The sequence below is a fragment of the Sinocyclocheilus grahami genome, unplaced genomic scaffold (genome assembly GCF_001515645.1).
Source record: "Sinocyclocheilus grahami isolate Dianchi unplaced genomic scaffold, SAMN03320097.WGS_v1.1 scaffold6.1, whole genome shotgun sequence".
In the NCBI taxonomy this organism is placed as follows: domain Eukaryota; kingdom Metazoa; phylum Chordata; class Actinopteri; order Cypriniformes; family Cyprinidae; genus Sinocyclocheilus; species Sinocyclocheilus grahami.
In genome coordinates this window covers 2,664,138-2,691,715 of record NW_015505185.1, presented here as the reverse complement: position 1 = coordinate 2,691,715, position 27,578 = coordinate 2,664,138, and the positions used below count along the sequence as shown (strand labels likewise).

At 35.8% G+C, this 27,578-nt stretch overlaps 2 protein-coding genes and 3 pseudogenes across 2 annotated transcripts in view; 2 read left to right on the top strand and 3 right to left on the bottom strand.

The window, feature by feature from the left end:
* Window positions 1-90: 90 nt before the first annotated feature.
* Window positions 91-1,263, top strand: LOC107588321 (olfactory receptor 1L4-like; annotated as a pseudogene).
* A 7,258-nt stretch (window positions 1,264-8,521) lies between these two features.
* Window positions 8,522-10,454, bottom strand: LOC107588035 (olfactory receptor 1-like; annotated as a pseudogene).
* Window positions 10,455-10,583: 129 nt separating this feature from the next.
* On the top strand, window positions 10,584-11,236 carry LOC107588029 (olfactory receptor 142-like; annotated as a pseudogene).
* Window positions 11,237-17,088: 5,852 nt separating this feature from the next.
* Window positions 17,089-18,087, bottom strand: LOC107588315 (olfactory receptor 1C1-like). Its single transcript, XM_016276365.1, has one exon. It carries the CDS (start codon window positions 18,067-18,069, stop codon window positions 17,089-17,091), a length of 981 nt encoding a protein of 326 aa, XP_016131851.1. The 5' UTR covers window positions 18,070-18,087.
* A 5,566-nt stretch (window positions 18,088-23,653) lies between these two features.
* LOC107588020 (olfactory receptor 1M1-like) overlaps window positions 23,654-27,578 on the bottom strand; it is a 9,069-nt gene continuing 5,144 nt past the window's right edge. Inside the window, exon 2 of the mRNA XM_016276006.1 lies at window positions 23,654-23,713. Coding sequence (XP_016131492.1) covers window positions 23,654-23,713 — 60 coding nt within the window. The remainder of the gene's footprint in view (window positions 23,714-27,578) is intronic.

The window sequence follows — 27,578 nt, the reverse complement described above, 5'->3', positions numbered from 1 at the left end:
CAATGTCTTTATGTTTTTCCTGTCTTAAACTGAATCTTTAAAAGCTGAAAGTTATTAATTGTATATTTGTTTCAGAATCGCAGAGTTCAAATGAATTTTTCAGTTGCAGTTTGCAATGGAACAAATTCTTTCAATGAGGGATTTTATCTAACTGCCTTTCACACTCAAAACAAAAACTACCTCATTTTGGCCTTGGCGATCATCTACATCAGGGGTGGCGAACGTCGGTCCTGGAGAGCCGCAGCCCTGCAGAGTTTTGCTTCAACCCTAATCAAACACACCTGAACACGCTAATCAAGGTCTGAAGGGTTACTAGGAAGCTACAGGCAGGTGAGTTTTAATTAGGGTTGGAGCTGAACTCTGCAGGGCTGCGGCTCTCCAGGACCGGAGTTCGCCACCCCTGATCTACATCGTCACCTTGCTGGGTAACCTAGTACTTCTGACTGTCGTGCTAATGAACTCCAGCTTACAGAACCCCAAGTATCTTGCTCTATGTAATCTAGCCATTGTTGACATTTCAATGAATAGTGTTATTATTCCTCAAATGGTGCCTGTTTTCAGAATTATATTTAATTTGGAGCATGTTTTTCCCAAATGTTCTTCATGCATTTTTTTGGTGACATGGAATCTTTCTCTCTTGCTCTTTTGGCATATGATCGTCTGATTGCGATCTGCTGGCCTCTGTGTTACTCTACCATAAACACCAACCTGAGTATGCTGCTCATAATAGTAGGGATTTGGTCTCTGGTTGTTCTGCTTGAGATTTTCCCAGTTGTTCTTGCAGCCAGACTTTCTTACTGTGGCTCAAGAGAGGTAAACAGCTGCTGTTGTGAACACGGCCCAGTCTATAGGTTGGCTTGTACGGACATTTCTTACAGCTGACAACTGGCTACAGCTAAGACTCTGACTGTTTTACTAGGCCCTTTGTCTTTTATTATCTTAACCTATGTGATAGTGGTTGTTGTGACAAGGATTGCATCCATATCACAGCGCTGGAAGGCCTTCCACACCTGTCTCACTCACCTGATGTTAGTGCTTCTCTTTTATATGCCTGTCATTCTAGCATATAAACTAGGGAACCTGCGTTTAGTTCAGAATTCAGATCTCTTCACAGCAATTCTGACTGTTTCTGTTACCCTCCCACCAATGCTGAACCCCATCATCTACAGCTTAAAGACCGATGAACTCCGAGACAAGATAGTTAAGCTTCTGGGAAAGCCAAAAGTGGCACAACAGATCATTAAAAATGAGGCCAATGGTTAACAATGATAACAATTTTCTCATTTCAAAGTACTTATAATTTGTAAACTTGTTAATTATGTTTAACATGTCCTAAATTTGTCCCAATGACCCAATGTTTTGACCCAGTGCATTATGTATTATTATTGCATTGTATTCATGGTGAGTTACTCATCTTTCAGTGCAAAAAATTAAATAAATGATGGAAATATTAGTTGGTTGATTTAATTTTATTTGCTACTATGTTTCTAGTCCAGCATTTTTATTCACTTATTTCTAGTACTGTAGTTTTTGTAAATATCAAATTTTTTAGATGTTTTATCTAGTCATTCACAAACAGTTACATGGAAGAACATTTTTAATAATGTAATAAGTTCCAGTGTCCATAAAAAACCTGTAAATTTAGGAGACTGAATGATTTGAAAACAAAGAAAAACATAGAATAAAACACAAGCACACTAAATAGACATCTCATACAGTCATCAAATATACCTTTAGTGTATAATGCATTTTAAAAATAGTAATATATCTTATCTCTTTCTAATATAAGAAATAATATATAATATCTAATATAATCTTATCACATGTTGCCATTTACGGGGGAATCAAGAGAAAGTACCTTCGAGTACCTTCAAGTTTATTTATATAGCACATTTCATACACAATGGTAATTCAAAGTGCTTTACATAAAAGAAAAGAAAATAATAATACAAGGAATTTAAAATTGATTTAAAAGGTTTAAAATGAATTTAAAACAGTTAAGAATAGAAAAAGATTATACATAAAATATAGTTCAATCAGTTCGGACATCGCACAGTGCTCATTCAATAAATGCACAGCTAAACAGATGAGTTTTGAGTCTGCATTTAAATGTGACTAATGCTTTAGCACATCTGATCTCTTCTGGAAGCTGGTTCCAACTGCGGGCGGCATAATTGCTAAAAGCGGACGCCCCTTGTTTTGTGTGAACCCTTGGTATTTCTAACTGACTCAATCCTAATGATCTGAGTGGTTTGTTAGGTTTATATTCAGTGAGCATATCTGCAATGTATTTAGGTCCTAGCCCATTGAGTGATTTATAAACGAGTAAAAGTACTTTAAAATCAATCCTAAATGTAACTGGAAGCCAGTGTAAGGACCTGAGGACTGGTGTGATATGCTCAGATTTTCTGGTTCTAGTCAGAATTCTGGCAGCAGCGTTCTGGATGAGCTGCAGATGAGCTCCAGATGAGCTGCAGCTGCTAATAGTCTTCTTGGGAAGGCCGGTGAGGAGTCCATTACAATAGTCCACGCTGCTGGTGATAAAGGCATGAACAAGTTTCTCCAACTCTTGACTGGAAACAAAACATGTCTATAGTTGCTCAATATGGTGTTATCAAGATTGTTCTTTTTGAGAAGGGGTTTAACAACTGCAGTTTTCAGGGAGTTTGGAAAAGTCCCAGAAAGAAGTGAGGCGTTCTTTTAAGAGATCTGCTTCTAAACAGTTAAGCACCCTTTTGAAAAAATATGTGGGAAGTGTGTCAAGATAGCAGGTTGACGTTGATTTAAGGTTCTGTAATATTTCTTCCAAAATGTTGCTATCAATTTCTTCAAAAACAGACATAGTATCTTCTTTTTGATATTGCGGCCGAATCTGTCTGACCTCTGCATAACTTGGGGATGTGCTAATCGCCTTCCTGATATTATTGATCTTTTCAGAAAAGAAGGAAGCAAACTAATTGCATTTGCTGTCTGAGAGCATTTCACTGGGAATCTGACTTGGGGGGTTTGTCAGTCTCTCAACAGTAGCAAAAAGAGTGCGAGTGTTGTTTAAGTTACTGTTTATAAGGTGAGAAGAAAGTCTGTCTAGCTGTAGCTAATTTCACATTAAAAGCATGGAGGCTGTTTTTATAGATGCTATAGTGAATTTCAAGTTTCGTCTACCGCCACATCCGCTCAGTTGACAACTGCTGTTGATTTTCTCCAAGCTGATTTTTGTCTGCCAGTCTTCTTGCTGACTTTCACAGGAGCAATGTCATCAATAACATTTTTAACTTTTGAGTTAAAGGAATCAAGGAGAAGATCAACAGAGTCTGCAGAAATGCTTGGTGTTAGAGATATAGCCTCCATTAATAGGACACTAGCGTTTTCGTTAATGCGTCTCTTTCTGACAGAGACAGATCTAGATTCAGTGGTAGCAGAGATCAATATATCAAAGAAAATACAGAAGTGATCAGATAGTGCTACGTCCTTAATAACAATGGATGAAATGTTTAGACCTCTACTGATGATTAAATCTAGAGTAAGTCCACGATTGTGTGTGGGTCCATCCACATGCTGAATCAGGTCAAAAGTGTTTAAAACAGTTATAATTTCTTTTGTAGTTTTGTTTTCTGCATTATCTATGTGAATATTAAAATCCCCTGCAATAGCAAAACAGTCAAACTCTGAGGAAATCATTGATAGCATTTCTGTGAACTCTTCAACTAAAACTGGAGAGTATTTTGGAGGCCTGTAAATAATGATAAAAAGAATGCGTGGAGCAACTTTCAACACAATCTCTAGATATTCAAAAGACAAGTACTGACCAAATGACACTTGCTTGCATTGATAGACATCTTTAAATAGACCAGCTACACCTCCACCTCTCCTAACAGTCCTGCAGACATAATAATAAAACACATTATAAAATTAAAGTTAGGAGGGGCTGTTTCATTGAGGACTGTTGCACTGCAGCTGTCTTCTAGCCATGTTTCGTTGAGAAACATAAAATCCAGGTTGTTTGTGGTTATTAAGTCATTGATTAGAAATTATTTATTTTTTAGTGAGCGAATGTTTAAAAATGCTAACTTGATGGCATTGCATTTTGTCTCAACAGCAATATTAGTTTGATGCAAAATAGGCCGCAGATTAGATGGGTCAGCCATATGGCTTGAGAAGGCCTTAGATTTTCTATCACTTGATAAAACAGAAATAGAGAAAGCTACAGGCACACTGGGTTCCCGCTTGTTCTGTAAACATTTGTGAATGTTGCTGCTATCATAGCGGGGACCCGACACACATCACTGAGAGCTGCTATCAGTTGTTTTTGGTTCACCTACAGCAGATGGAGGATTTGGGCCCTGGCGTTGTGGCAGCAGTCAGAGAGCTCTCACAGGAGGAGGAGGACGAGTTGGGCCCACAGGCTTTGGTGGTTGTGGGGCCCGCCGTTTTTTTAGTTGATATCGGGGGGAAATAATTAAAATAAGCAGTATCCTTAGAAATCATCTGATGAGTGAGTATTTCATAACTACAAATATAATAGCTTTATTAAAATGCTATATTATTTTTGAGATTTTTAGAATTTTAATAGTGTTTCCTCCTTTTTGTATGTACTCCTAGAAAAGCATATACACTACACAACAACAATAATCGATCTAAACAGTGATCTGGGCTGTATTACAGAAACATGTTAACTCAGAATACTATTCTGTTTAATAACCATGGCAGTTTTACTTAGGAAATATAACTGTTTCAAATCTTTAGTCAAGAATTAAGATAGGACATTTCTTATAAAAACCAAGTTACACAAGCACTGAATTACTTTAAATGTACAATAGGAAAAAAACCTGTTATATCAACAATATTCTCCCAAATGTTGTCCTAACTAGCATAAAAAGAGTTGTTTAATCAAACACTTTCATATTACAAAATGTTTTGAATTGTTACGGGTCTGCAAAGCTTACAGCATGCATTGCAGTTGGAATACATTATACTGTTATGAGATTATCAGTTGCTGACTTTGTGTTGTTGTTGTTTTGTCATCACTGGTAATGGTTTATGTGGTGATGTTTAAGATCTTTTTACTTTATAATCATTGATTTATTCAAGTACTGTGAATATATATCACTATTCAAAAGTTTAGGGTCAGTAAGATTTTTATTTATGTATTTTTAAAAAATTTATAGTTTTCAACATTTATAATGATATGAAATGTTTCATGAGTACCAAATCAGCATATTATAATGATTTCTGAAGGTTCACATGGCACTTTAAATGACTTTTCCATCACAGAAATAAATTACATTTTAAAAAATATTAAAATAGAAAACAATTCTTTAAAAAAAAAAAATGTAATAACAGTTCACAATAATAGTACAGACTTCTTTCAGAAACATTTTAAAATATTTTAAAACTTTTTTGTTTGTATTTTGTTTCTGATCTCTTTGGTTCTAAAACAGTATATAAAAGGATTTACTAGAGAAGGGCCAAGGATGGCCCCTACCAGTAGTCCCTTACATTCCTCTAATGTTAAAACCACACCAATCCGGGTCAAGACTGTTCGTACGAACATTGGAGCATAAAAACAAACTATTACTAACAAGTCAGTAAAGCACGAATGAAACATTTTCTTCTTGTCGCCCTTTGAGTTCATTCTCAAAACAGTGATCACTAATTATATGTAGGACAGGCAAATGAATGAGAATGTGCCGAACAGCAGTACAAAGTCACTGTGGCTATCATATTAAAATAAGGATTTGGATTCACACAAGTGGTTCACACACGAGAAGCATATTCCCAAAAAATGTATAGTGGAAGAACAAAAAAGCAGAGAAAGAACGGTAGCCACGATGACGGTCAAAATAGCACTGGCCACGATCCACAGCAAAATAGCAATTACAACAATACAGGTTGTATTTAAAATGGAGTGGTAACGTAAAGGATTGCTTCTCTTGAATTGATTACTAATAAATAATGTCCACCATTATTTCTTTTCAATCACAAAGCTGCAAGGCTTCTCTACAGATTTGCTTTTCTGTTCAGTCTGTGGCTTGCTTGTCCATTCATTTTTCCGGTGTCCAAATGTCAAATGTATTATATTTAAATGCCTCTCTAAATGCGTATATACAGTAGGTTGGCCCTATAGCAGCGGGATTCATCTTTGTTTGGCAAATTTTCCTCTAATAGAAATTCATTAGATTGTATTATGTGTGTTTGTGTGTGAACACTGTCAAAAAGTTCAACGTTCAATGCTGTAATGATGTGCCCTGTCCTTGGAGAATACTGAAGGGTTGTGTTACTTTAGAACTTTATACACAAAAAGGTTTCAGCTCATCAAGAGAAAAAAAACAGGTAAATTAAGACTTTCGGGAAACAAGACTCATTAGTGTGTGTTATTGTGGCAAGGTACCAGCTTGATTGGCAGATCGAACCATGCACTCATCTCTGCTATTCACTGTACATCAGCCTGATATAGTGATGTTCACAATAAAAATGAACAAAGAGAGGGAAATAAATTAAATACTTTATTGATAAATACTAAAGACTGTCTTTTAAAATTTGTTACATTATTAAACTACCATATAAAACCCATGCAAGCACTGACCCTCCAAAATATTTGGTAGTTAACATTTTCATTAATACTGTCTAGAAGTATAGGACAGTTGTTTACTTAAAAAGCACTCTTAAAAACAAGAATGGGAAATGTGCATAATTGTATTAAATCATTAGCTTGAATTATATTTAGGGATTTGACCTGGAGACCTCTAAATAATCTCTATGGAGAATTTATTAAAATAATCTCCAGACCTCAGGTCCACTTTCGTTTGATCTTTTGTTCCACTGGGTGTATTTCATCATGCCATAGAGATTAACATCTTTGTGAAATTAATTTATGACATCATATAGCCATTACTCTACACTATCAATTAAACGTTTGGGTACACTTTGCTGGTTATTTATTGACAGAGTTAGTTAATTAATTATTTTCTGCCTCTTATTTTCTACTGTATGTATGAGGCCTTTTAGTATCATTCTGAAAATGTCCCACTTCAGGTTGTGTCTTTTTGCTGTTAAATCCACTTACTGGACTGCACATTTATTTTTTAGAGCAATTATGGTAATATGGCAAATATGATACATCAGGCTTTTAAGGTGTTTTTCAGGCGTTTATTATATCACTAAATCATCGTAGCACTGAATTGTATTATGTTTTGACCCAACAATAAAAACTATGCATTTAAATATAATCTAAAACGTATTATTGGGGGATATAGAATGACAACTGATATTTATATGTGTTTAATGTAAGTAGTTATATACATATAGATCTCACTGATTTACCTTACAAGCTATCAGCATTTTATACTGCTTTCTGGTCATAGAAATATCAGCATCTACACCAAAGTGTTTGGTTTTTGCTCATTTTGGGTGTTTTTTCCCTCCTTGTATGAGCTCCATATTCACACTTGATCATACTATATGGACCATAAAGGCCTGATATATGATGCTCACCAAAAAACCACATGCAAACTTATTTTTTTGATATATTCTGTCTAAAGATTCAATAAACTGTTCCATGTTTTAAAGTCTGACTATTATTTCATTATTTTATGTCAGGCTTTACAAAGTAAAAACCTTTTAGAAAATTTTGCCTATGACATATTTCTTTGAAAAAAAAACATTTTAATTAAAAATATATAAATCCTTAAATGCATTCACATTTATTCATTAAATTTTATCAAAAGCTATTTACAAAATAAAAGCAGACATGTTTAAACCAATTGGGAAAAACAGAAACAGAAATTAGTACTACCATACCATACCTTTTAGTGAACAATTTTATATGAAAATTTTATTTTAGATCTGAACACAGTTCATAAGTAGACATTTAAAACCGAATTGGTGTTACATTTAATACTGAAATGCAAAGAATTCAACACAACCCTGCAATATAGTGGTTTCCAACCCCAATTAAACACACCTGAACCAGCTAATCAGGGTCGTTGAATCACTAGAAACTTCCAGGCAGGTGTTTTGCAGATGGTTGGTGCTAAAATCTGCAGGACTTTGGCCCTGCAGTAGCAGGTTTGGACACCCCTGCTATAGCCTAAGCTCATCAGTAACAAAAACCCTTGTTTTACAAAAGACAATTTCCTGTACTTTTCAGTCACAGTAAGTAACAATCACTTTTAAAAACAAGAGACTTGATTATTGCTATAGAAGACTACAAAAAACTAGAAGTAGCAGCTTTATATCTTTTTAAGTACACACAAACACAGAATATTTGCTTTACAGTTGTAGGTTATACATTTGTTTCAGTGTGACAGAAGAATACAGCATTGACAGTAATAGCTCACATGCCTACGTGTAAACTAAATCAGTGTTAATGATACTCAGCATGTCGTAATGACATTACGAACCATAGAATGACAAAGACAGTGCATGGCCTACTTGCAGTCATTATTATTTCTAAAGTTCTACTGTAACAAACATTTTGCAAACAATCTGAAGTACCCTGTTCAATGGATGAAAATACTTCTTTTTAATCACTGTTAAAAATAATTTTCCTAACTTCAGCTGTGTTTAAAACATAAATCATGGGATTTAGCATCGGTGGAACAGCATAAGCCAGAGATGTGTTGATGATTCTCACATTAGGAGACAGAGGAATCATGATTGCAGCGATATACAGTATGTGCAGATTATGGGAAGGAAACACACTCCAACTAACAACAGGTGAGAGACACAGGTCTTCAAGGCCTTGATATGCCCCCTCCCTTATTGTAATTTTACTTATAGTGAAAAAAAAATGCAAAGGTAAAGAATCGAATCAGTGGAGCAGCAAAGTAGACAGCTGTGATAAGTTTAGCCAGAAACTAATTGACGCTGTTGTCATTACATGCCATTCTATACAATGGTCCACGGTCACAAAAAGAACTCTGTATCTCATTTGACTTGCAGAATGAAAGTCGGGTGACCAAAGATACTGTCAAGCCCACCAGAAATGTGCTAAGCATCCACATTATTGCGAAAACTGAACACATGACAGCATTGTTTACAATGACGTGATATCTTAGTGGAATGTAGGGTTGTAACGGTTTGAGATTTTCACGGTATGATAATCGTCTCAGAAAATATCATGGTTTCACGGTATATATTAAACAATAATTCTTATCAGTATGACTATTGTCATGTTGCCCCAAATGTATTATATAGTTCTCTGTGCAATAGTCTTACCCTTCAAAACATCTAGTCATTAGTTCATCGTATAAGTCAATAAAAGCAGAATGGTTGATCTAGTTGTCATAAACTGTCAAGCATATTTTCTACACATTTCTATTAGACTTTTTGTAAATTTGCCATGAATTGTGCAGGTAAATCTTGACTTTCACTAATGAAAAGAATGTAGATCAACCAATGATAAACCAGTTATCTGAAATAGCTCAAGTGTAATCCTATTCAGTCTTTTTCAATCAATATCCCACATACAGTAATGTGTAAATTTGTACTTTTGAAATGGAAATATGGCATACATAAGAAGTGCAGCCTTCTGCATTTCAATACAGTAACTGTCATCCAAACTGTTGTCATAGTTTACATCAGGTAATTCTAACAGAGTGCACTTTTATATTGACAACATGACTAAGCATTTTGACTGTCTTGTTTGTGAACAGTGACACATGGACTTTTCATTCTGATGGCACTGATGTGATCATTGACATAAATACTTACTTTTGAGAGATGAGCTAAAGATTTTGAGAAAGTTAAAGGCTTTTGCAAGTAATCCAGTGTGTGGGGCTATTTGTACGAATTGTTTTGAGAAATGTGACTCAAAAAGAAAAAAGTCTTTATCATATTAGGAATCAGTGCATTCGTTTCTCCAATATCAGCCAAGGTCAAGTTAAACACATCAATGTCCAAAGTACATTGATGTGTTTAACTTGACCTTGGCTGATACAGACTCCGACCAATAGCTATAATGAGAAGGGCTATAGAGTTCAATGACATGCTTTTTTAATAATAATAAGAAGAAGAAGAAAAAGATAGATAGGTAGATAGATAGATCATCAACATTCATGATAGAAATTTAATAAATGCAATTTATCCCTTTTTTGGGTGGGGGTGCTAAGGGGCCTGGGAAATGGAAAGGGGGGCTCCAACCCAAAAACGGGTGAGAACCTATGGTATACTAATATACAAAAAATATGTTACAAAGTTGTACCATTTGAAAGGGTACTGCTTTTGTACCTTTTTTTCTGAGAGTGTAGAAAGAACTGATTATCTCTGGAGCCAGTGCGTCAGATGTTTTATGTCATTCCCTTATATATATTTATAAAATCTGTCTGTTAACCCTGCATTTATCATGTGTTTGAAGCAGAATACACTTTATGGTACATTGTGAAAGAGGTATGCAAGCCCTGTGTGCCATTCTTCTCAATGTTTTTAACCAGCTGATGACAGGCTGATACCCGCATTCTCTCTATTACAATATCAAAATTGCCTTTTATTTCATTTATTTTAATTGAAACTGTGTCATGTTAATTGTGAATTGTGTATTGTTTACATTCAGAACTCTAAAACTGTTCTAAGGACTTTAACTCATCATGCCAGCAGGAAATGTCAGTTTTGTGAAGGATTTTGTCATAGTCGGCTTTCCTGGACTTCAGCCTCATTACTATGGCCTCGTATCAGCCGTTCTGTTTCTTGTTTATTTGTTTACAATAGTGGGAAATGCTGTATTTTTACATCGTTTGTAATGACTAGGAGCCTTCAGAAACCTGTTTATTATTGCATTATAAATCTAGTTGTCTGTGATGTACTATTCAGCACCACAAAATTACCAAAGATAATTGGCAGGTACTGGTTTCAAGATGGAACCATTTCATTCTTGGGCTGCTTTCTTCTAATGTTTTTTGTGCATTATTTTGGCTCAGTCACTGTATGTTTGTTGGCAGTAATGGCTATAGATCGCCATGCAGCAATCTGTTTCCCACTTCGGTATCACAGTATTATGACAAACAGAAATGTATTCATTCTGATCCTGGGCTCTTGGTTGTTGGGTTTGATAGGCCCTTTGATGATGATCATCCGAGCTTATCCTCTCCCTTACTGTGCAAGTAACGTCATTGTGCACTGTTGCTGTGATCATATTTATATTACAACACTGGCATGCACTGACAGAGAAGAATATAGTTATCTAGAATGCATTCATGCTATAATAGTACTGCTGGGCTCTCTTCAAGGTAATCAGGAGTAATCAAGGTAATCAGGATCAGAGAAATTGCCAGGCAAGTGTTGCCTTGTCCAAATAGCCACACTTGCAGTCTTTGCACTTGACAACTTGACTATTTCCATGATGTATTTTCTGTATTTGGCCCAAGTGTTCAAGTGAGCATGAAGACCACAAGTGTGTGTCGAACTTTTCATTACCTGATAGGACACACTTGTAGTGTTGTAAAAATGCAAGTGTTTACATAGCTTTATTTTAATTTTAATTTGAAATACTTTGCATTTTAAAATCAACTTCTAAATGTCTGTTCAGTAGTCCCTATAACCTGACACGTTTAATTTGTGGTGTTTCTAATTAAGTGATAAGGAGGAGATTGCGGTCCTGCTGGCGAAGGAAGCAAACAAGCCTGTTTCTCCAGTCGAGATGAAGCAGGAGTTTTATAGCCCTTACTTCATTGTGCCAAAGAAAAGGGGTAGCCTTCGGCCAATATTGAATCTGCAAGTTTTGAATCAGGCCCTTCACAAGCTTCTGCTCAAGATATTGACGCAGAAGCGCATCCTCAAGTGCATGCATCCAACCCCAGGACTGGTTTGCAGCGGTTGACCTGAAGGACTCATAATTTCATGTCTCGATTCTTCCTCGACACAGACATTTCTTCGTTTTGCATTCGAGGGTCGGGTGTATCAGTACAAGGTCCTCCCATTCGGGCTGTCTCTGTCCCCTCGTGTCTTTACCAAAGTCACAGAGGGAGCCCTTGCCCTGTAACAGGAAATGGGCATTAGGATCCTCAACTATCTTGATGACTTTGACGACTGATAGTTGTGCGATCACAGGGACCTGGTGCTCTGGCACCTCAGCCTCAACGGAAAAGAGCATGCTCTCCCCTGTGCAGAGAATTTCTTTTCTTGGTATAGAATTGGACTTGGTCAACATGACGGCGCATCTTACCAATGAGTGTGTCCAATCAGTGCTGAACTGATCCTGAGTTCCTTCAGGGGCAGGACGGTACCACTGAAACAATTTCAGAGATTCATGGGGGCATTTGGCATCCGCAGCCATGGTTACGGTGTTCGAATTGCACCATATGAGACAATTTCAGCACTGGTTGCACAACCGTGTCCCAAGATGGGCATGGCGCCATGGTACACATCGCGTGACCATCACGCTGATGTGCCAACGCACATCCAACCCCTGATCAGACCTTGCCTTTTTATGGGCCTGGGTGCCCTTAGAACAAGTGCCCCGGCATGTTGTTGTCATGACACATGCCTCCAAGACAGGCTGGGGCTCCACATACAATGGACAGGCAGCCTCAGGTTTGTACGTCGACCGCTAGAGAGGTCTACAATCATGTCGCATGTCACAACTCGCCCATCATCTCCTCCTCTGGAGTAGATGCGGCTCAAGTCACTGCACCCTGTCCACATTCCAGGGGAGCTCAATCGTGTTGCCAAATCACTCTCACAACAGCTCACTTTCCCCAGAGAGTGGCGACTCCATCCCCAGGTGGTCTAGCTGATCTGGAGTCGATTTGGGGAAGCCCAGGTAGACCTGTTTGCTTCCCACAAGTCCTCCCACTGCCAGTTGTACTACCTGACCTGTATTACCTGACCGAGGCCCCTCTCGGCACGGATGTACTGGCACACAGCTGGCCCCAGGGCCTACGCAAGTATGCATTTCCCCCAGTGAGCCTTATCGCACAGACACTGTGTAAGGTCAGGGAGGACAAGGAACAGGTCTTGCTGGTTGTTGCACCCGCACCCAGATCTTTGGAACCTTTAAGGCGAGCTTATGCCTTGAAGTGGAGTCTGTTCGCTAACTGGTGTTTTTCTCGCCAAGAAGACCCCCGAAGCTGCCCAATCAGAGTCGTGCTTTCTTTCCTGCAAGAAAATTTGGAGCATAGACTGTCACCCTCTACCTTATTGCAGCGCATCATGATGCAGTGGACAGTCGGTCTCTGGGGAAGCACAACCTGATCATCAGGTTCCTGAGGGGCACCAGAAGGTTAAACCTACTTAGCCACCCCTTGTGCCTTCTTGGGAATTTTTCTTTTGTCCTGAAATGAATAAGTGAACATAGATATATTCTTCACAAACTGCTTGATGAAATCTGACTTTTTCGGTTAGATTTGTCTTGGGGTCAGTAAAAATACAAGATGCACACAGTTGACATCCGCTGCATTCATAAACAAGTAATGTAAATAAATAGCATATCACTGCTGTTCATCAACGCACACATTCAATCCCAGGGGTGATGATGATACATCATATACGATATATTAAAAATTAAATATCAAAATTGCCTGTATTTTTGTGTATTTTCCTTGAAACTGTGTAATGTAGTTGTGTGTGATGTGCTATTCAGGACCACAACATTACTAAAGATAATAGGCAGGTACTGGTTTCAAGATGGAACCATTTCATTCTTGGGCTTCTTTCTTCAAATGTTTTTTTGGGAAATATTTTGGCTCAGTCACTGCTCTTTGTTGGAAGTAATGGCTATAGATCTCTATGCAGAAATCTTTTTCCCACTTCGGTATCATAGTATCATGACAAACAGAAATGTATTCATTCTGATCCTGGGCTCTTGGTTGTTGGGTTTGATAGGCCCTTTGATGATAATCATCCGAGCTTATCCTCTCCCTTACTGTGCAAGTAACGTCATTGTGCACTGTTGCTGTGATCATATTTATATTACAACACTGGCATGCACTGACAGAGAAGAATATAGTTATCTAGAATGCATTCATGCTATAATAGTACTGCTGGGCTCTCTTGCTGTTATTGTTTTCTCTTACTGTGTCATCATTGTGTCAGTTCCGCGTAAATCAAGTGCTCAAGAAAGGACGAAGACTTTCTCCACCTGCAGTACTCAGCTTATCATAATTGCCGTTTTTTTTACCTACCCAAATGTTTTAATTATTTGTCAGCCAATATTAATATAAAATTCAGAACTGATTGGCGATTAGTCATTATTATGATGTATAGCCTTTTATATTTATAGCCATGATCAACCCCCTCATTTATTGTATGAGAACAGATGAGGTAAAGAAGGTTTTAATAAAAAAATCTTAAGAGGAAAAAAATGACATTAAATCAGCAAAGACCTGACTGTACCTTTTGTCTGTAGTTTTATAATAAATTTTTTTATACAGTATATATTTTCTGAACATCAAAATACATGACCCGCGCAAAAGGCAATACAAACAAAATCTTTAATTAACAGGTTTGCTATTTTAATACAAACATTTGTGAGGTCTTACACATTTGAGTCAAAAATGCAAAAAAGATGCCACAAACCCAAATAGATCTCAGGACAAAAAAAGACAAACTGAAGCAAAATACAAAAGCAATGTCTGCACACTGATAACTGCTCCATATAAAATAAAAAATAAAAACTTTTTATTGCAATATTTTTTTTAAAAATATATCAGCAATTATGTCAGTGTGTGGACATTGCTTTTATATTTTGCTTACACATGAGAGTTCATTTAACATCACTGCTTTTGACCTCAGTTTTACTAAAGCAGTGAAGCCTGTAATGATATCATGACTTCTTCCTATGTATTATAAACAAATAATATGTACTTTGCTTTATATATATTTATTTAATATCACAGATAGTTTATAATTTAAAATATATAAAATAAAATAAAATAATGTAAAATAAAGTTCTAGAGTTATGAACAGATATTAGGCCATAATGGTCAATAATTAGATTCATGCTAGTAAAAAAAAAACTAAAAATTAAATGTGCAGTTACACCAACATTTGGCAGTTACACTAAAAAATTGGCATTTGGATTCCAGATTAGGAAAACATTAGGAAGTTATATTATTTGAATTACTCTGTCCAGCTTTTGATCTCAGGTTTTCATACACAGTTAAACAACATATACTTACTTGAATTTACCACTAGATGGCAGTAAAAGACCATTTATGAAGCTGAGATCTTACATAAACGTATGACACTGATTTTCTTATGAAGTGTTACTTAAAGACTTCAAAAATAGTTTGTCTCTACATAATTTTAATTCAAAAAAATGTTACATTGTCCTTGTTATCTTTAAATTAAATCTATAAGCTTATGAATAGGGCGTGACACAATAAACTGAAACATATATTTGTGTGCATATGGGTTAATGTTCATTTTCTTTATTCATTACTAAAAACATAAAAAATAAAAAATGTACAGAAACAACAGCAACATCTTCAGATCTCATGTCAAAATGGACCCCTATACAAATTACAAACAGGAATGCATTATGAAATATTATGTTATTTAGTCAGGTGTCTCAGTTGTTATTGCAGAAAACCAATCAAAATACATTTATAGATGACAGTGAAAAACAGTTTGACCTAAGTGTTTAAGGTCAACATAGTAACAACTGCGCAAGCAGTACAAAACACTTGAAATCAGAGGAATTAATGAATAACGGTTAGATAACGGTAATTTTGCTTATTTTAATACATACAAATATTACTCTTTTAAAAGTTAATTTTTTTTTAAACATGCATTTGTGAAAAGATTTTGTTCACTGCCATTATTTTTGTACTGTAAGTCATACAGACCTCTGTGAGGCCTGGGAATGTAGTCTTTATATGGGTAATTTAATTCCCAGTCATTAAATATAAATAAATAAACATTTCAGTCATTTAGACATGTTCTCTCTAACTGGTGCAGATCTGTTTTTAAGCACTTTTCGAATAATGTCTTTGATTTTAGCTCTGTTTAAAACATAAATGATGGGATTTAGCATTGGTGGAATAGCATATGCCAGAGATGTGCTGATGACTCTGACATTGAGTGTAAGAACCAACATTTTTAAACGTCCTTGCCAAGTTGTAATATTGATTAAAGCAAGAAAAATTCCCATATATATAAAGGACTATAATAATTAATGGTGCTACAATGTATAACTGAAACAAGAAACCCAATGATCTTGTTAATCAACAGGGCTGGACTTCAGTCTCATTACTATGGACTTGTATCATACATATACATATACATATTTCTCAAACAAATATATGCAAACAAATGAATGCATGTAAAGCAAAATAAATATTTTCTTAAAAATACACTGGATACACTTACATACACATACAGAAACTTACAACTAGATGGCAGTAAAATACCATTTATGCAGATTTATATAAACGTGTAGCATTGATTTTCTCATGAGGTTTAAAAAACTTTGGAAAGAGTTCACCTCTAATTCAATTTAATACTAAATATTATGCTACATTTTCACTGTTATGTTTGAATCAGTCCAATAGGCAATATATTATTCTGATCACCTTTAAAAAGAGTGACACAATAAACTGAAATATACACATTTATGTGTCTATGGGTTCATGTTTATTTTTTATTCATTATTACATAGCAAAGAAAAAAACAAATGCAGAGAAACAAGCAGCAGATCTCAGATCATTAAAAAATTTAATGGTATTACAAATTCCAACAGAAATACATGATAAAATATGATTTTACTTAGTCACATGACTGCAGTTTTTATTATTTAAACAATTACTAATAAATACAAAATAAAAAATAAACCAAAACACATTTACAGATGACCATGTACAATGCGTTTAATGTCAACAAAGTAATGACTGCTTACAAAAAGTTGAACTGCATTTTCCTGTTCATTTTTCACTTGTGATGTATACGAACAAACATTTCTTTCAGAATTTTAAAAGGCAATACAAAGAATTTGTACAAAGATTTACAAAGATTGTTACTCTGTCAAAAGATAATTTTTCAAAGTATGCATTTCTGAAAAGACATTGTTCACTGACATTATTATTAACTCTGTGAGGCCTGAGAATGTAGTCTTCATATAGGTAATTTAATTAGCAATCATTAAACAAGACATTTCAGTCATTTAGAAAGGTTCTCTCTACTTGGTGCAGGTCTGTTTTTAAAAAATGTTTGAACTATGTCTTTGATTTCAGCTGTGTTTAAAACATAAATGATGGGATTTAGCATCGGCGGAATAGCATATGCTAGAGATGTGCTGATGACCCTGGCATTGGGGGCAAGAGAAAGCAAGAGCTGCGCAAAGTACGTACAGAACAAGGGAAGGAAATATATTCCTACTAATAACAGATGAGACACACAGGTCTTTAGAGCTTTTAAACGTCCTTGCCAAGTTGTAATTTTGAATAAAGCAAAAAAAATGCAAAGATATGACAGGACTATTATGACCAATGGTGCCACAAGGTATAAACCTGTGATGAGAAACGCCATGAACTTATTAATGCTATTGTCGTTACAAGCCAACCTATACACTGGTCCATGATCACAAAAATAACTCTGTATCATATTAGATTCACAGAATGAAAGTCGGGTGATCAAAGACACCATCAAAGCCACAACAGAAGAATTAAATGCCCAAACTGCTGAGAAAACTAAAACCATACTTGTATTGTTTACAAGAGCATGATATCTTAATGGCAAACAAATTGCAATGAAGCGATCATATGCCAGAACAACAAGAGTGAGACTTTGTATAGAACTGAAAAGAAACACAAAAAACATGTTAACCAAACAAGCATTGTAGGAGATGTACTGTGAGTCAAAGAGGAAAGTCTTCATCATGTTAGGAATCAGTGCATTAGTTTCACCAATATCAGCCAAGGCCAAGTTAAACACACCAATGTACTTTGGACTGTGCAGACTTCGATCAAAAACAATAATGAGAAGCACTATAGAGTTCCCAATTATAGTAATAAAATATGTGATAAATAAGAATATATAGTAATAATTGCTGTAAGGTATACCCGAAAGTCCAATGATGAAAAAGTATTCAGGACGAACAATGGAGATATTCTGGGAAAAACTTGCATTTAAAGAACTCATTGCAACTTTGTGTTTGATGTTTTGAACAATCTGTCAACAGAAATTACAACAAAAAACATCAGCAAAATCTAGGAAATGTGCATAATTTGTCATTTCAAACATGTAAATACAATTTTAAATTCTGAAAATATACCTTCATGTACCTGTATTCTCTCATGCTGCAGAGATCTGGCTATCTGTGTCACTGCATCCAAATATATCTTCTGATTCATCTCTTGAGAGCCTTCAGACAACACCAACAATTCTGTGTTTTTCTGTCAATATGGTGTGCTGTGTGTACATTAATGAGGAAAAAAAATGAACTTAAATGATTTTAGCAAATGGCTGCAATATAACAAAGAGTGAAAAATTTAAGGGGGTCTGAATACTTTCCGTACCCACTGTAATACTTATATGTTGTAGTAAATGTTTTTGCCACTATTTTGGAACAATTTTTTATTGCTCACAACAACTGCTCTTTCTGTTCATGATATGGTATTTCAATAAATGTATTGTTTGTCTATTATGTGACACAGAATGTCTGTGTACTTTCATTTCAAGCACCAAGTGAATATAAACAATTGTATAGGATTATATATAATACAACGCGGTAATTATTATTCTGTTTAAAGTATCAAAAAATATTTAACATAATTAATGCAGCTTTTTTTTTGCAGCCTTTAATTAATCCTTTTTTTTTCGTCCTTGGAATCATTTGGCTAGAGTTACAGTAGACCATGGGTCTGTCCAAATACCCATACTTGCCAGATCTTAAAAATGACAAAGCACAGTGCCCTTAACACACACTAAATCCACACTCCGAAGTGGTATTCAAGGCTAAGCGTATCCTATCATGCATCATGTTCTGGAAATAAATCGTACAACTTTTTTCTGAGATTTTGGAAATGGATGTCATGGAAACCTTTCCAGTGTAAATTAAATATTAATTAATAATTACATATTACATTTAATTTGGTAGTAAAACATAACGTGTTGCACATTTTATTGTTGCAAAGATGCGTGCGCATTTTGTATAACATTTGCAACTGCTTTTTATCACTTAATTAGATGCACCACAATTACTAAATTGTGTAATCTGTTATGGGGATAACTGAACAGACATTTAAAAGTTTATATTAAATGCAAAGTATTAAAATCAAATCAAAATCAAAATAAAGCTCTGTAAACACTTGCGTTTTTATAACTCTATAAGCGTGTTCCATCGGGTAACTAAAAGTTCTTCACACATTTGTGGTCTCCACACCCACTTGTATGGCAAGCTGTTTCAGTTTAAAATGTTCCCAGCGTTACTCGTCGTAATTGCATTTTTACTTGTAACAATTAAATTACAGAGTTCTGCAATTCAGTTCTTACTAGTAAAAGTTATAATTATAATTAATCAGAGAGATCTGTAATTTCATTTTTATTAGTAAGAACTGAATTAGAAAGCTCTCTAACTGGCATTGTTACTCGTAAGATTTGAACTGTAGAGCTCTCTAATTTTAATTTGAATTCTTACTAGTAAGAATGCAATTGCTGATCTTACTAATTCAGTTAGAGAACGCTCTAATTCAATTGTCATTAGTAAGATGCATTAAAGAGTTCTCTAGTTGTAACTCATACTATTAAGGATTGCATTAGAGAGCTCTTTAATTCTGTTCTTACTAGTAATAATGAAGCTCTCTAACTGTAATTGTAACTAGTAAAAATTTATTTAAAAAGCGCTCTAATTGGCATTTTTACTAGTACGAATTTAATTGTAGAACTCTCTAATTGAATTGTTACTAGTAAAAATTCAATTATGATGAGTAACGCTGAGAACATTTTAAAGCTAAGACAGCTTGCCATACACTTGAACACTTGGGCCAAATACAGGAAATACGTCATGTAAGTGGTCAAGTGTCGATAAGCATGATAAGACGCAAAAGAGATTCTGTACTTTTGTGCGGTCATGTGAAGCAGCTCTCTGTGAACAAAGACACATGCAGTACCAGACAGCGCACCAGTAGGCCATTCTTTTTCGTGCTACAGTGGACAAATACACAAAATTGCATCAAAATGAGATTAGAAGAGAAGAATAAAATATAAAATGGAAATAAAAATTAAATTCTCTGAGAAATTGTGGAACTGACTTCACGTTCCCTCCCTTGGCAGCTCCCTTGGCCTTGAACCTTCTGCGTTTGCAAGATACCCCAGACAAGGCAACACAAGCCCTGTCTTGATGTAATGATTGACAGGGTGGGGGCGTGATCTGCTCGGAATGCATTTTCAAATCCACATTGACTTAAATTAAGCTACAAACTAAACTCACGGCTCTCTCATAACCGTCTCACACAAGCGCCTGTCAAAGCAGCCATCTGTTGTTGCAGTCTACGCTATTTTGCTGCTGTTGTTGTTCCGTCCCTTTAGTTTAATTTTCTACTGTGAAACAGCAGCCTGGGCCAGTGCTGCCACCTTCTGGAACAATTGATTAGGGTGATTTAACTTTTCTACACTTTTTGAACTCTACATCTACAAAATTAAATTTTGTTTTTATTCAATTTATTAAGGTGATGTAAACTGAATCATATATTCAATGGTTATTATACAATTATATAATATTTTGTACATGTAACTTTTGTGGTTTTGTTTTACATTACAAAAAGTTCATCAAGTTCAAGTTCATTTATTTATAAAGCACATTTAAAAACAGCCACAAGACTAACCAAAGTGCAGTACATTAAAATCAGACCATAAACACAGAAATTTTAATTTAAAAACCAAAAGGAAATGACAGATAAACATTCTGAAGAGTAATAATCAAGACCATAATACAATGTGATGAGAGTATTAGTAGGCCAGATTGAACAAGTGTGTTTTTAAAAGTGACTTGAAAATGGATAGGGAAGGTACCACTCTAATCTCAATTGGCAGATTGTTCCATAACCGAGGCCCCACCACAGAAAAAGCTAGATCCCATCTACGTTTAAGTCTGGACTGTGGGACTAAAAGGAGATTCTGATCACTGGATCTTAGACTTCTAGTTGGAGTATAAAAATGCAGGAGCTCTGAGAGATAACTAGGGGGTTGGTTATGTAAAGATTTATACACCAGTAAGAGAACTTTAAAATCGATTCTAAATTGAATAGGCAGCCAATGGAGGGCCCTCAGTATAGGGGTGATGTGGTCACATTTGTGACTATTTTAAAGAAATCTAGCAGCAGCGTTTTGGTCCAATTGTAGGCGAGTAATTTGTGACTTTGAAATACCACAATATAGTGAGTTGCAGTAATCTAAGCGTGAAGTAATAAAAGCGTGAACAGCCATGTCTAACGTTGTAACATTTAAAAAGTGTTTGATTTTAGACAGCAAGTGGAGTTGTTAAAAACTGGAACCAATTACAGAAGATATATGTTTATCCAATTTTAATGAATCATCAAAAGGGACTCCCAGATTTCGCACACGAGAAGATCTGAAGGCCGATAAGCTGCCCAGATCTAGTCTAGTCGCCTGAGAATGATCAGTAGAACTGAAAACAATCACCTCTGTTTTATCTTCATTTAACGTTAAAACATTTTGAGCTAACCAGATTTTGACCTCTCCTAAGCACCTTCGTAAAGTACTAAGTGCTGAAGGATAATTTCTCTTAATAAGTAAATAAATCTGGGTATCGTCAGCGTAAAAATGAAAAGACACCCCATGCCTTCTTAGAATGGAACCCAGAGGAAGCATGTACAGGGGAAAAAAGGGAGGGCACCAATATCGAGCCTTGAGGGAGGCCACAGGTGAGATAAGCAACAGGGGAAGAAAAGTAACCTAATTTGACGAAAAAATTCTGTCAGATAAAAATGACTGAAACCACTTAAGAACCGTACCTTTTAGGCCCACGTCTGACTCTAATCTAGATATCAGAATAGAGTGGTCCACAGTATCAAATGCTGCTGATAAATCTAAAAGAACCAGGACCACAGAATCACCAGAGTCGGTAGCTAAAAGTGTCGTTTAACACTCTGAGAAGGGCCATTTCAGTACTATGGACAGATTTGAAACCAGATTGAAAATTGTCAGAAATACAGTTACGATTTAGAAAGAACTGCAGTTGGTCAAACACATTTTTTTTCTAAAACATTTGAGATAAATGACAAAACAGAAATGGGACAGAAGTTATTCAGGATAAAAGGATCTAGTAAAGGCTTCTTGAGAAGTGGAGAAAACTAACAAACAAAAAAAATTATTAATTTCAACAAATTTTCCATCAATACAGACACTGCATATCTATAGTCTTTGGCAGCGTCCATTGCATCCAACACGTTTTCTCACTATCCAACATGACTTGAACGCACCATTTGTGTCAGTGCATTCAGGAAAAAAAGACGTCTAAATCACCATTTTGCTACCCTTTTGCTATACCTGTGGCTTAGAATGATTTTGAAATTCACACTGCATTTTGCTACAATTAGCAGACAGTGATGAAAATGCAATCCCTGTGTCCTACCCGTAAGTCTAAAATTGCATCTAGGAAAAATAGCATTTATTAAAACTAGTGTAGGACATGGCAAATGGAAGTTATATAGGCCTAATTAAATTTACATTTTCATTTTGCACCTAACGTTGCACATATGTGTGGGAAAATGTGAATTTAAATACAGAAATACATTGCCATTTTACATATTGCATATTACATTTCAAAATGAATATTGCTAATATGCTTCCATACAAGTGTGTTTGCAGAACATTCTACCTCTGACCTGTTTGATGCTTAGATTGTGCTTTTGTTTTTCTTTATGAAGAAAAAAAGTAGTGTTTTTTGTGGACAAACAAGCTATATGCAGTATATATTGTAACATTTAGATAGCCTACTGCACCTTTATAAACGACATACTCTTACTAAAATGTAGCCACTAGATGACAGTGAAAGACTAGAGTGAACAGCATTTATGCCGCTGAGTGTGTGAGATGAAACCCATTGTGACTTTTTTCCGCACTAAATATAATTTAAATGACTAGAAATAATCTTTATTTTCTCACTTTGTTTTCATTCTAAATATTTGCGTACATTTCCATTGTTATGCTCGAATTAACATTGTAGGCCTGCAGAATTGAAGTGCTACTAGTGTCATCATAACTGTATTTGCATGAATTGAATTAAAACAATAAAGAATACAAGAAATAATTTTGTGTAAATTTACTATGTATATGCTTTCAGACATTGACAATCAATTTAGTGGTAACTAAAACACCACTCATGTAAAAATGAACACCTTGATTACAAGTTCAAATCTAAAAATATATTAATATAATGTTAGACGTAAGAAAATCAACTGTTTCTTCAGAATTTACCCACTACTAACAGTAAAAGATTAAAATGTAGTATCATGAGATCAGTGAACATAGTAATCATTTTTCACAAATTGCTTGATAAAATATTCTGTCTTTTCGGTTGTTTTGTCTTGAGGTGAGTAAGCTGTACATTTACTTTTGACATCATCTGAATTCATAAACATGTACTGTAAATAAGTAGCATATCACTGCTGTTCATCAATTCACACATTCAGTCCCAGTGGTGATGATGATACTTCATCTATGATATATATTAAAAATGAAAAAGCACAAACAATAATTGCAGTCATTTTGAAATGTTCTCTCTAATCGGTGCAGATCTGTTACTAAGCATTTTCCGCAATAAGTTTTTGATTTCAGCTGTGTTTAAAACATAAATAATAGGATTTAGCATTGGTGGAACAACATATGCCAGAGATGTACTGATGACCCTTGCATTGGGTGTGAGAGAAAGCAAGAGCTGTGCAAGGTATGTGAAGCATATGGGGAGGAAATATATCCCTACCAATAACAGGTGAGAAACACAGGTCTTCAGAGCTTTTAAACGTCTATCCCAAGTTGTAATTTTGCTTAAAGCAAGAAAAATGCCCAGATATGACAGGAATATTAATATCATTGGTGCAATAAGGAATGAAGATGTGATGACAAATCCCACTGACTTATTAATGTTATAGTCATTACATGCCAATCTATACACTGGTCCATGATCACAAAAATAACTCTGTATCACAGTAGATTGACAGAATGAAATTCGAGTGATCAAAGATACCATCAAGGCCACCAAAAAAGAATTAAATGCCCATATTGCAGGGAAAACTAAAACCATACTATTATTGTTCACTATGGCATGATATCTTAATGGCAAACAAATTGCAATGAAGCGATCATATGCCAGAACAACAAGAGTGACACTTTGCAAACTACTAAAGAAGAACACAAAAAACATGTTAGCCAAACAAGCATTGTAGGAGATGTACTGTGAGTCAAAGAGGAAAGTCTTCATCATGTTAGGAATCAATGCATTAGTTTCACCAATATCAGCCAAGGCCAAGTTAAACACACCAATGTACTTTGGACTGTGCAGACTTCGTTCAAGAGCAATAACGAGAAGGACTATAGAGTTCGCAATCATAGTAATAAAATAAATAAGAAATAAGAATATATAGAAATAACTGCTGTATGGTATACCTGAAAGTCCAAGGATGAAAAAGTATTGAGGACGGACAATGGAGATATTCTGGGAAAAACTTGCATTTACAGAGTTCATGGCAGCTTTTGCATTTGTTGTTTTTCACAAGCTGAAAATAGAAATTACCATATAAAAAAGACATAAGAAAAATGTAGAGAATACTCAAAAATGTTCCACGCTTTTAACAGCAAATTTTAAATGCAAGAAATATACAGTTATATGCATTTGCTAGATAACATTAAAAATACAGACCTGTACAAATAAACATAAAGCTTTAGAGCGACAGAGCAAACAATGACTTTGACTGCCTGAACACTTGTGCGCTGCTTTGAATTACTGCATTTAAAATCCAATGCTCATCCTTATTCTCTCATGCTGCAAAGATAATTGGCTGGCTATGTCACTGAATCCAAATATATCTTCTGATTCATCTCTTGAGGGCTTTCAGAAAACATAATGATGTAATTCTTGTATGTATGTTATAGTAGTATAGTTGTCGCTACAGTCTTCAAAGATCAACTTTATGCTAGTCTATTATGTGCCCTGATAGCTACAGTGCAACATTGTGAAGTTTTTGATCTCAATGTTTTACACAAAACTAATCAACATACTCTTAAAATGAAGCCTTTAGAAGCAGATATAGACTACAGAAGGAAAGGTTCTAGGCTATAGAACCTTACAGTGACTGGGAAATGAGACATGAATGCGTCATTTATTTTTGTTGTGGTCACAGCATTAACTTGTGGGAACAACAACATGTTCAGGCCATTAATATTGACATGATAACCATGGCCATGAATTCATTTAGTCAACATCCTTATGTTGTGGCTTCGAGATCCTATGTTGAGTGCTGATCGCTTTTATACAACAATTTGAAAAAATATGTAAATAAATACGGAAAAACCTTATTGTGTGTGTAATTATTTCTGTCACAGATTCAAATGTGCTGTTAATAGTTTAACAGATGCGTCCTAGCCTCAATTACTATTTAAAAATTTCCTACATTTGAGGAAGATTATCACATTTCGCCCCTAGTGGCAGTCACATGAAACTTTTAAATTGGTCATGAAGCAGTCGTTTTGAGCAGAATCATAGACTGTAAAAAAAAAATAAAAAATATGAACAACGTGTCTCCACTTCCTTCCATTATAGGAAAGTGAAGCCAAGCATCATAGTATGGCTGCCAGAGCATGTGAGCGGAGTGGTTATATTTCCTTAAGAGCGCAGAGCGCCTTTCTGAAGATTCTGCTCCGCTCGCTCAATACGCTCAGCGCCACTCGCTCAACCCAGAATGCCGTTTGGTGATTTGCTTGTTCGAGATCGAGAATCTGTACATCTCAAAAGGGAACGTCTCTGGTTACTGAACGTAACCGCAGTTCCCTGTGAAGGGAATGAGGCATTGCATTTATGCAATGGTGTTAAGCGAATCAGGCTTCAGTATTCTAAGGAGAAATGTGTTTCCCCAATGCGTTAACAAAGCTGCATGCAATGTCTAGATCTCTTCTAGGGTAACCGATGTTACGTTCAGTAACCGGAGACGTTTTCTGTGTGGTCCCGTGCATCAATCGGAGTGTAAACAGTGAGAGACCTTAAGGCAGGTGTGACATTTAGGCACTGACCGCTTCATTATAAGAAAGGAATAAAATATAAGGTAAGGTGGCAAATGGGTAACTAAGTGTAGAATTGTCTGTTTGCTTACACGCATCAGTCAGAGTGCAAATAGTAAAAGATCTTGAAGCAGTCGTGATTCTTAAAGGGTTAGTTCACCCAAAAATGAAAATTAGGCTGTGTTTTACTCACCCCAGAGCCATCCTAGGTGTATATGACTTTCTTCTTTCAGACGAATCCAGTCGGAGTTATACTAAAAATAGTCTTTGATCTTTCAAGCTGTTTAATGCCACTCAGCGGGTGTTGCAAGCATCAGTCCAAAAGAAGTTCAATAAAAAGCGACCATCCATTAAAAAAAGCGAATCGATGCATTTTTGTAAGAAAAATATCCATATTCAAAATTTAATAATCACTTTAAAGGGGTCATATGATGCGATTTAAATTTTTCCTTTCTCTTTGTGTGATGTGGTGTTTTGGGTTGTGTTTCTTGTTCATGTTTTCATGTCTTTTATTTTGTAATTGGTTCATGGTCCCTGTTTGTGTCATGCTTCCCTTGCCCTCATGTATTCATGCCATTGGTTCCTCTGTTCTTTGTGTCATGTTCTGATTGGTTGTCTTAGTCATGTGTCTTGTTCCCCATTGGTTTGTTCTTGTCATGTGACACTCTTGTCTGCTATAAGTAGCCCTCATGTTGCCATTGTCTCTGGTCGTGTATTGATGTTGTAACCTGCTGTCGGTGAGTCTAGTCTGTTCATGCCTCGTCAAGTTAAGTCAAGTCTGTTCATGTCAAGTCAAGTCTCGTATTATTGTTTGGATGTTTAGATCACTCTGTAAATAAACTGCACTTGGGTTCTTCACTACACTCGCCTTCAGTGGACTGATTCGTTACACCAGTGCTTCCCAAACTGTGGCCGCTAAGAGAATGCCCATGGATTTAAAGACCGTTTTAGACGATGCTGTCAGAATGGTGAATTACATTAAAAGTCGTCCACTGCAAGCACGTTTGTTTTCCCTTTTGTGTGAAGAGATGGGTAGTGAACACCGCCAGCTTTTACTACATACCGAGGTCAGAGTGCTCACCCGGCTCTTCCAGTTACGTGACGAGGTCAGAACATTTTTCATTGATTCCAAATTTGAACTTGCAGACCGCCTCTGTGATTTCGACTGGCTTTGTAAATTGGCCTACTTGGCAGACATTTTCAGCCACTTGAATGGACTCAATCTAGCCCTACAGGGGACAGCAGTAACAATGATTCACGTGCATAACAAAATAGAGGCAACCATAAAGAAAATTGATCTGTGGGGGAAAAGAATTGCCCGAGCCAACTATGAGTCCTTCGAAAACGTGTCCGACATTTTGTCCAAGGAGGAAAGGCCACTACCCGTCACTGCAGCAGTTGCTATGACAGAGCAC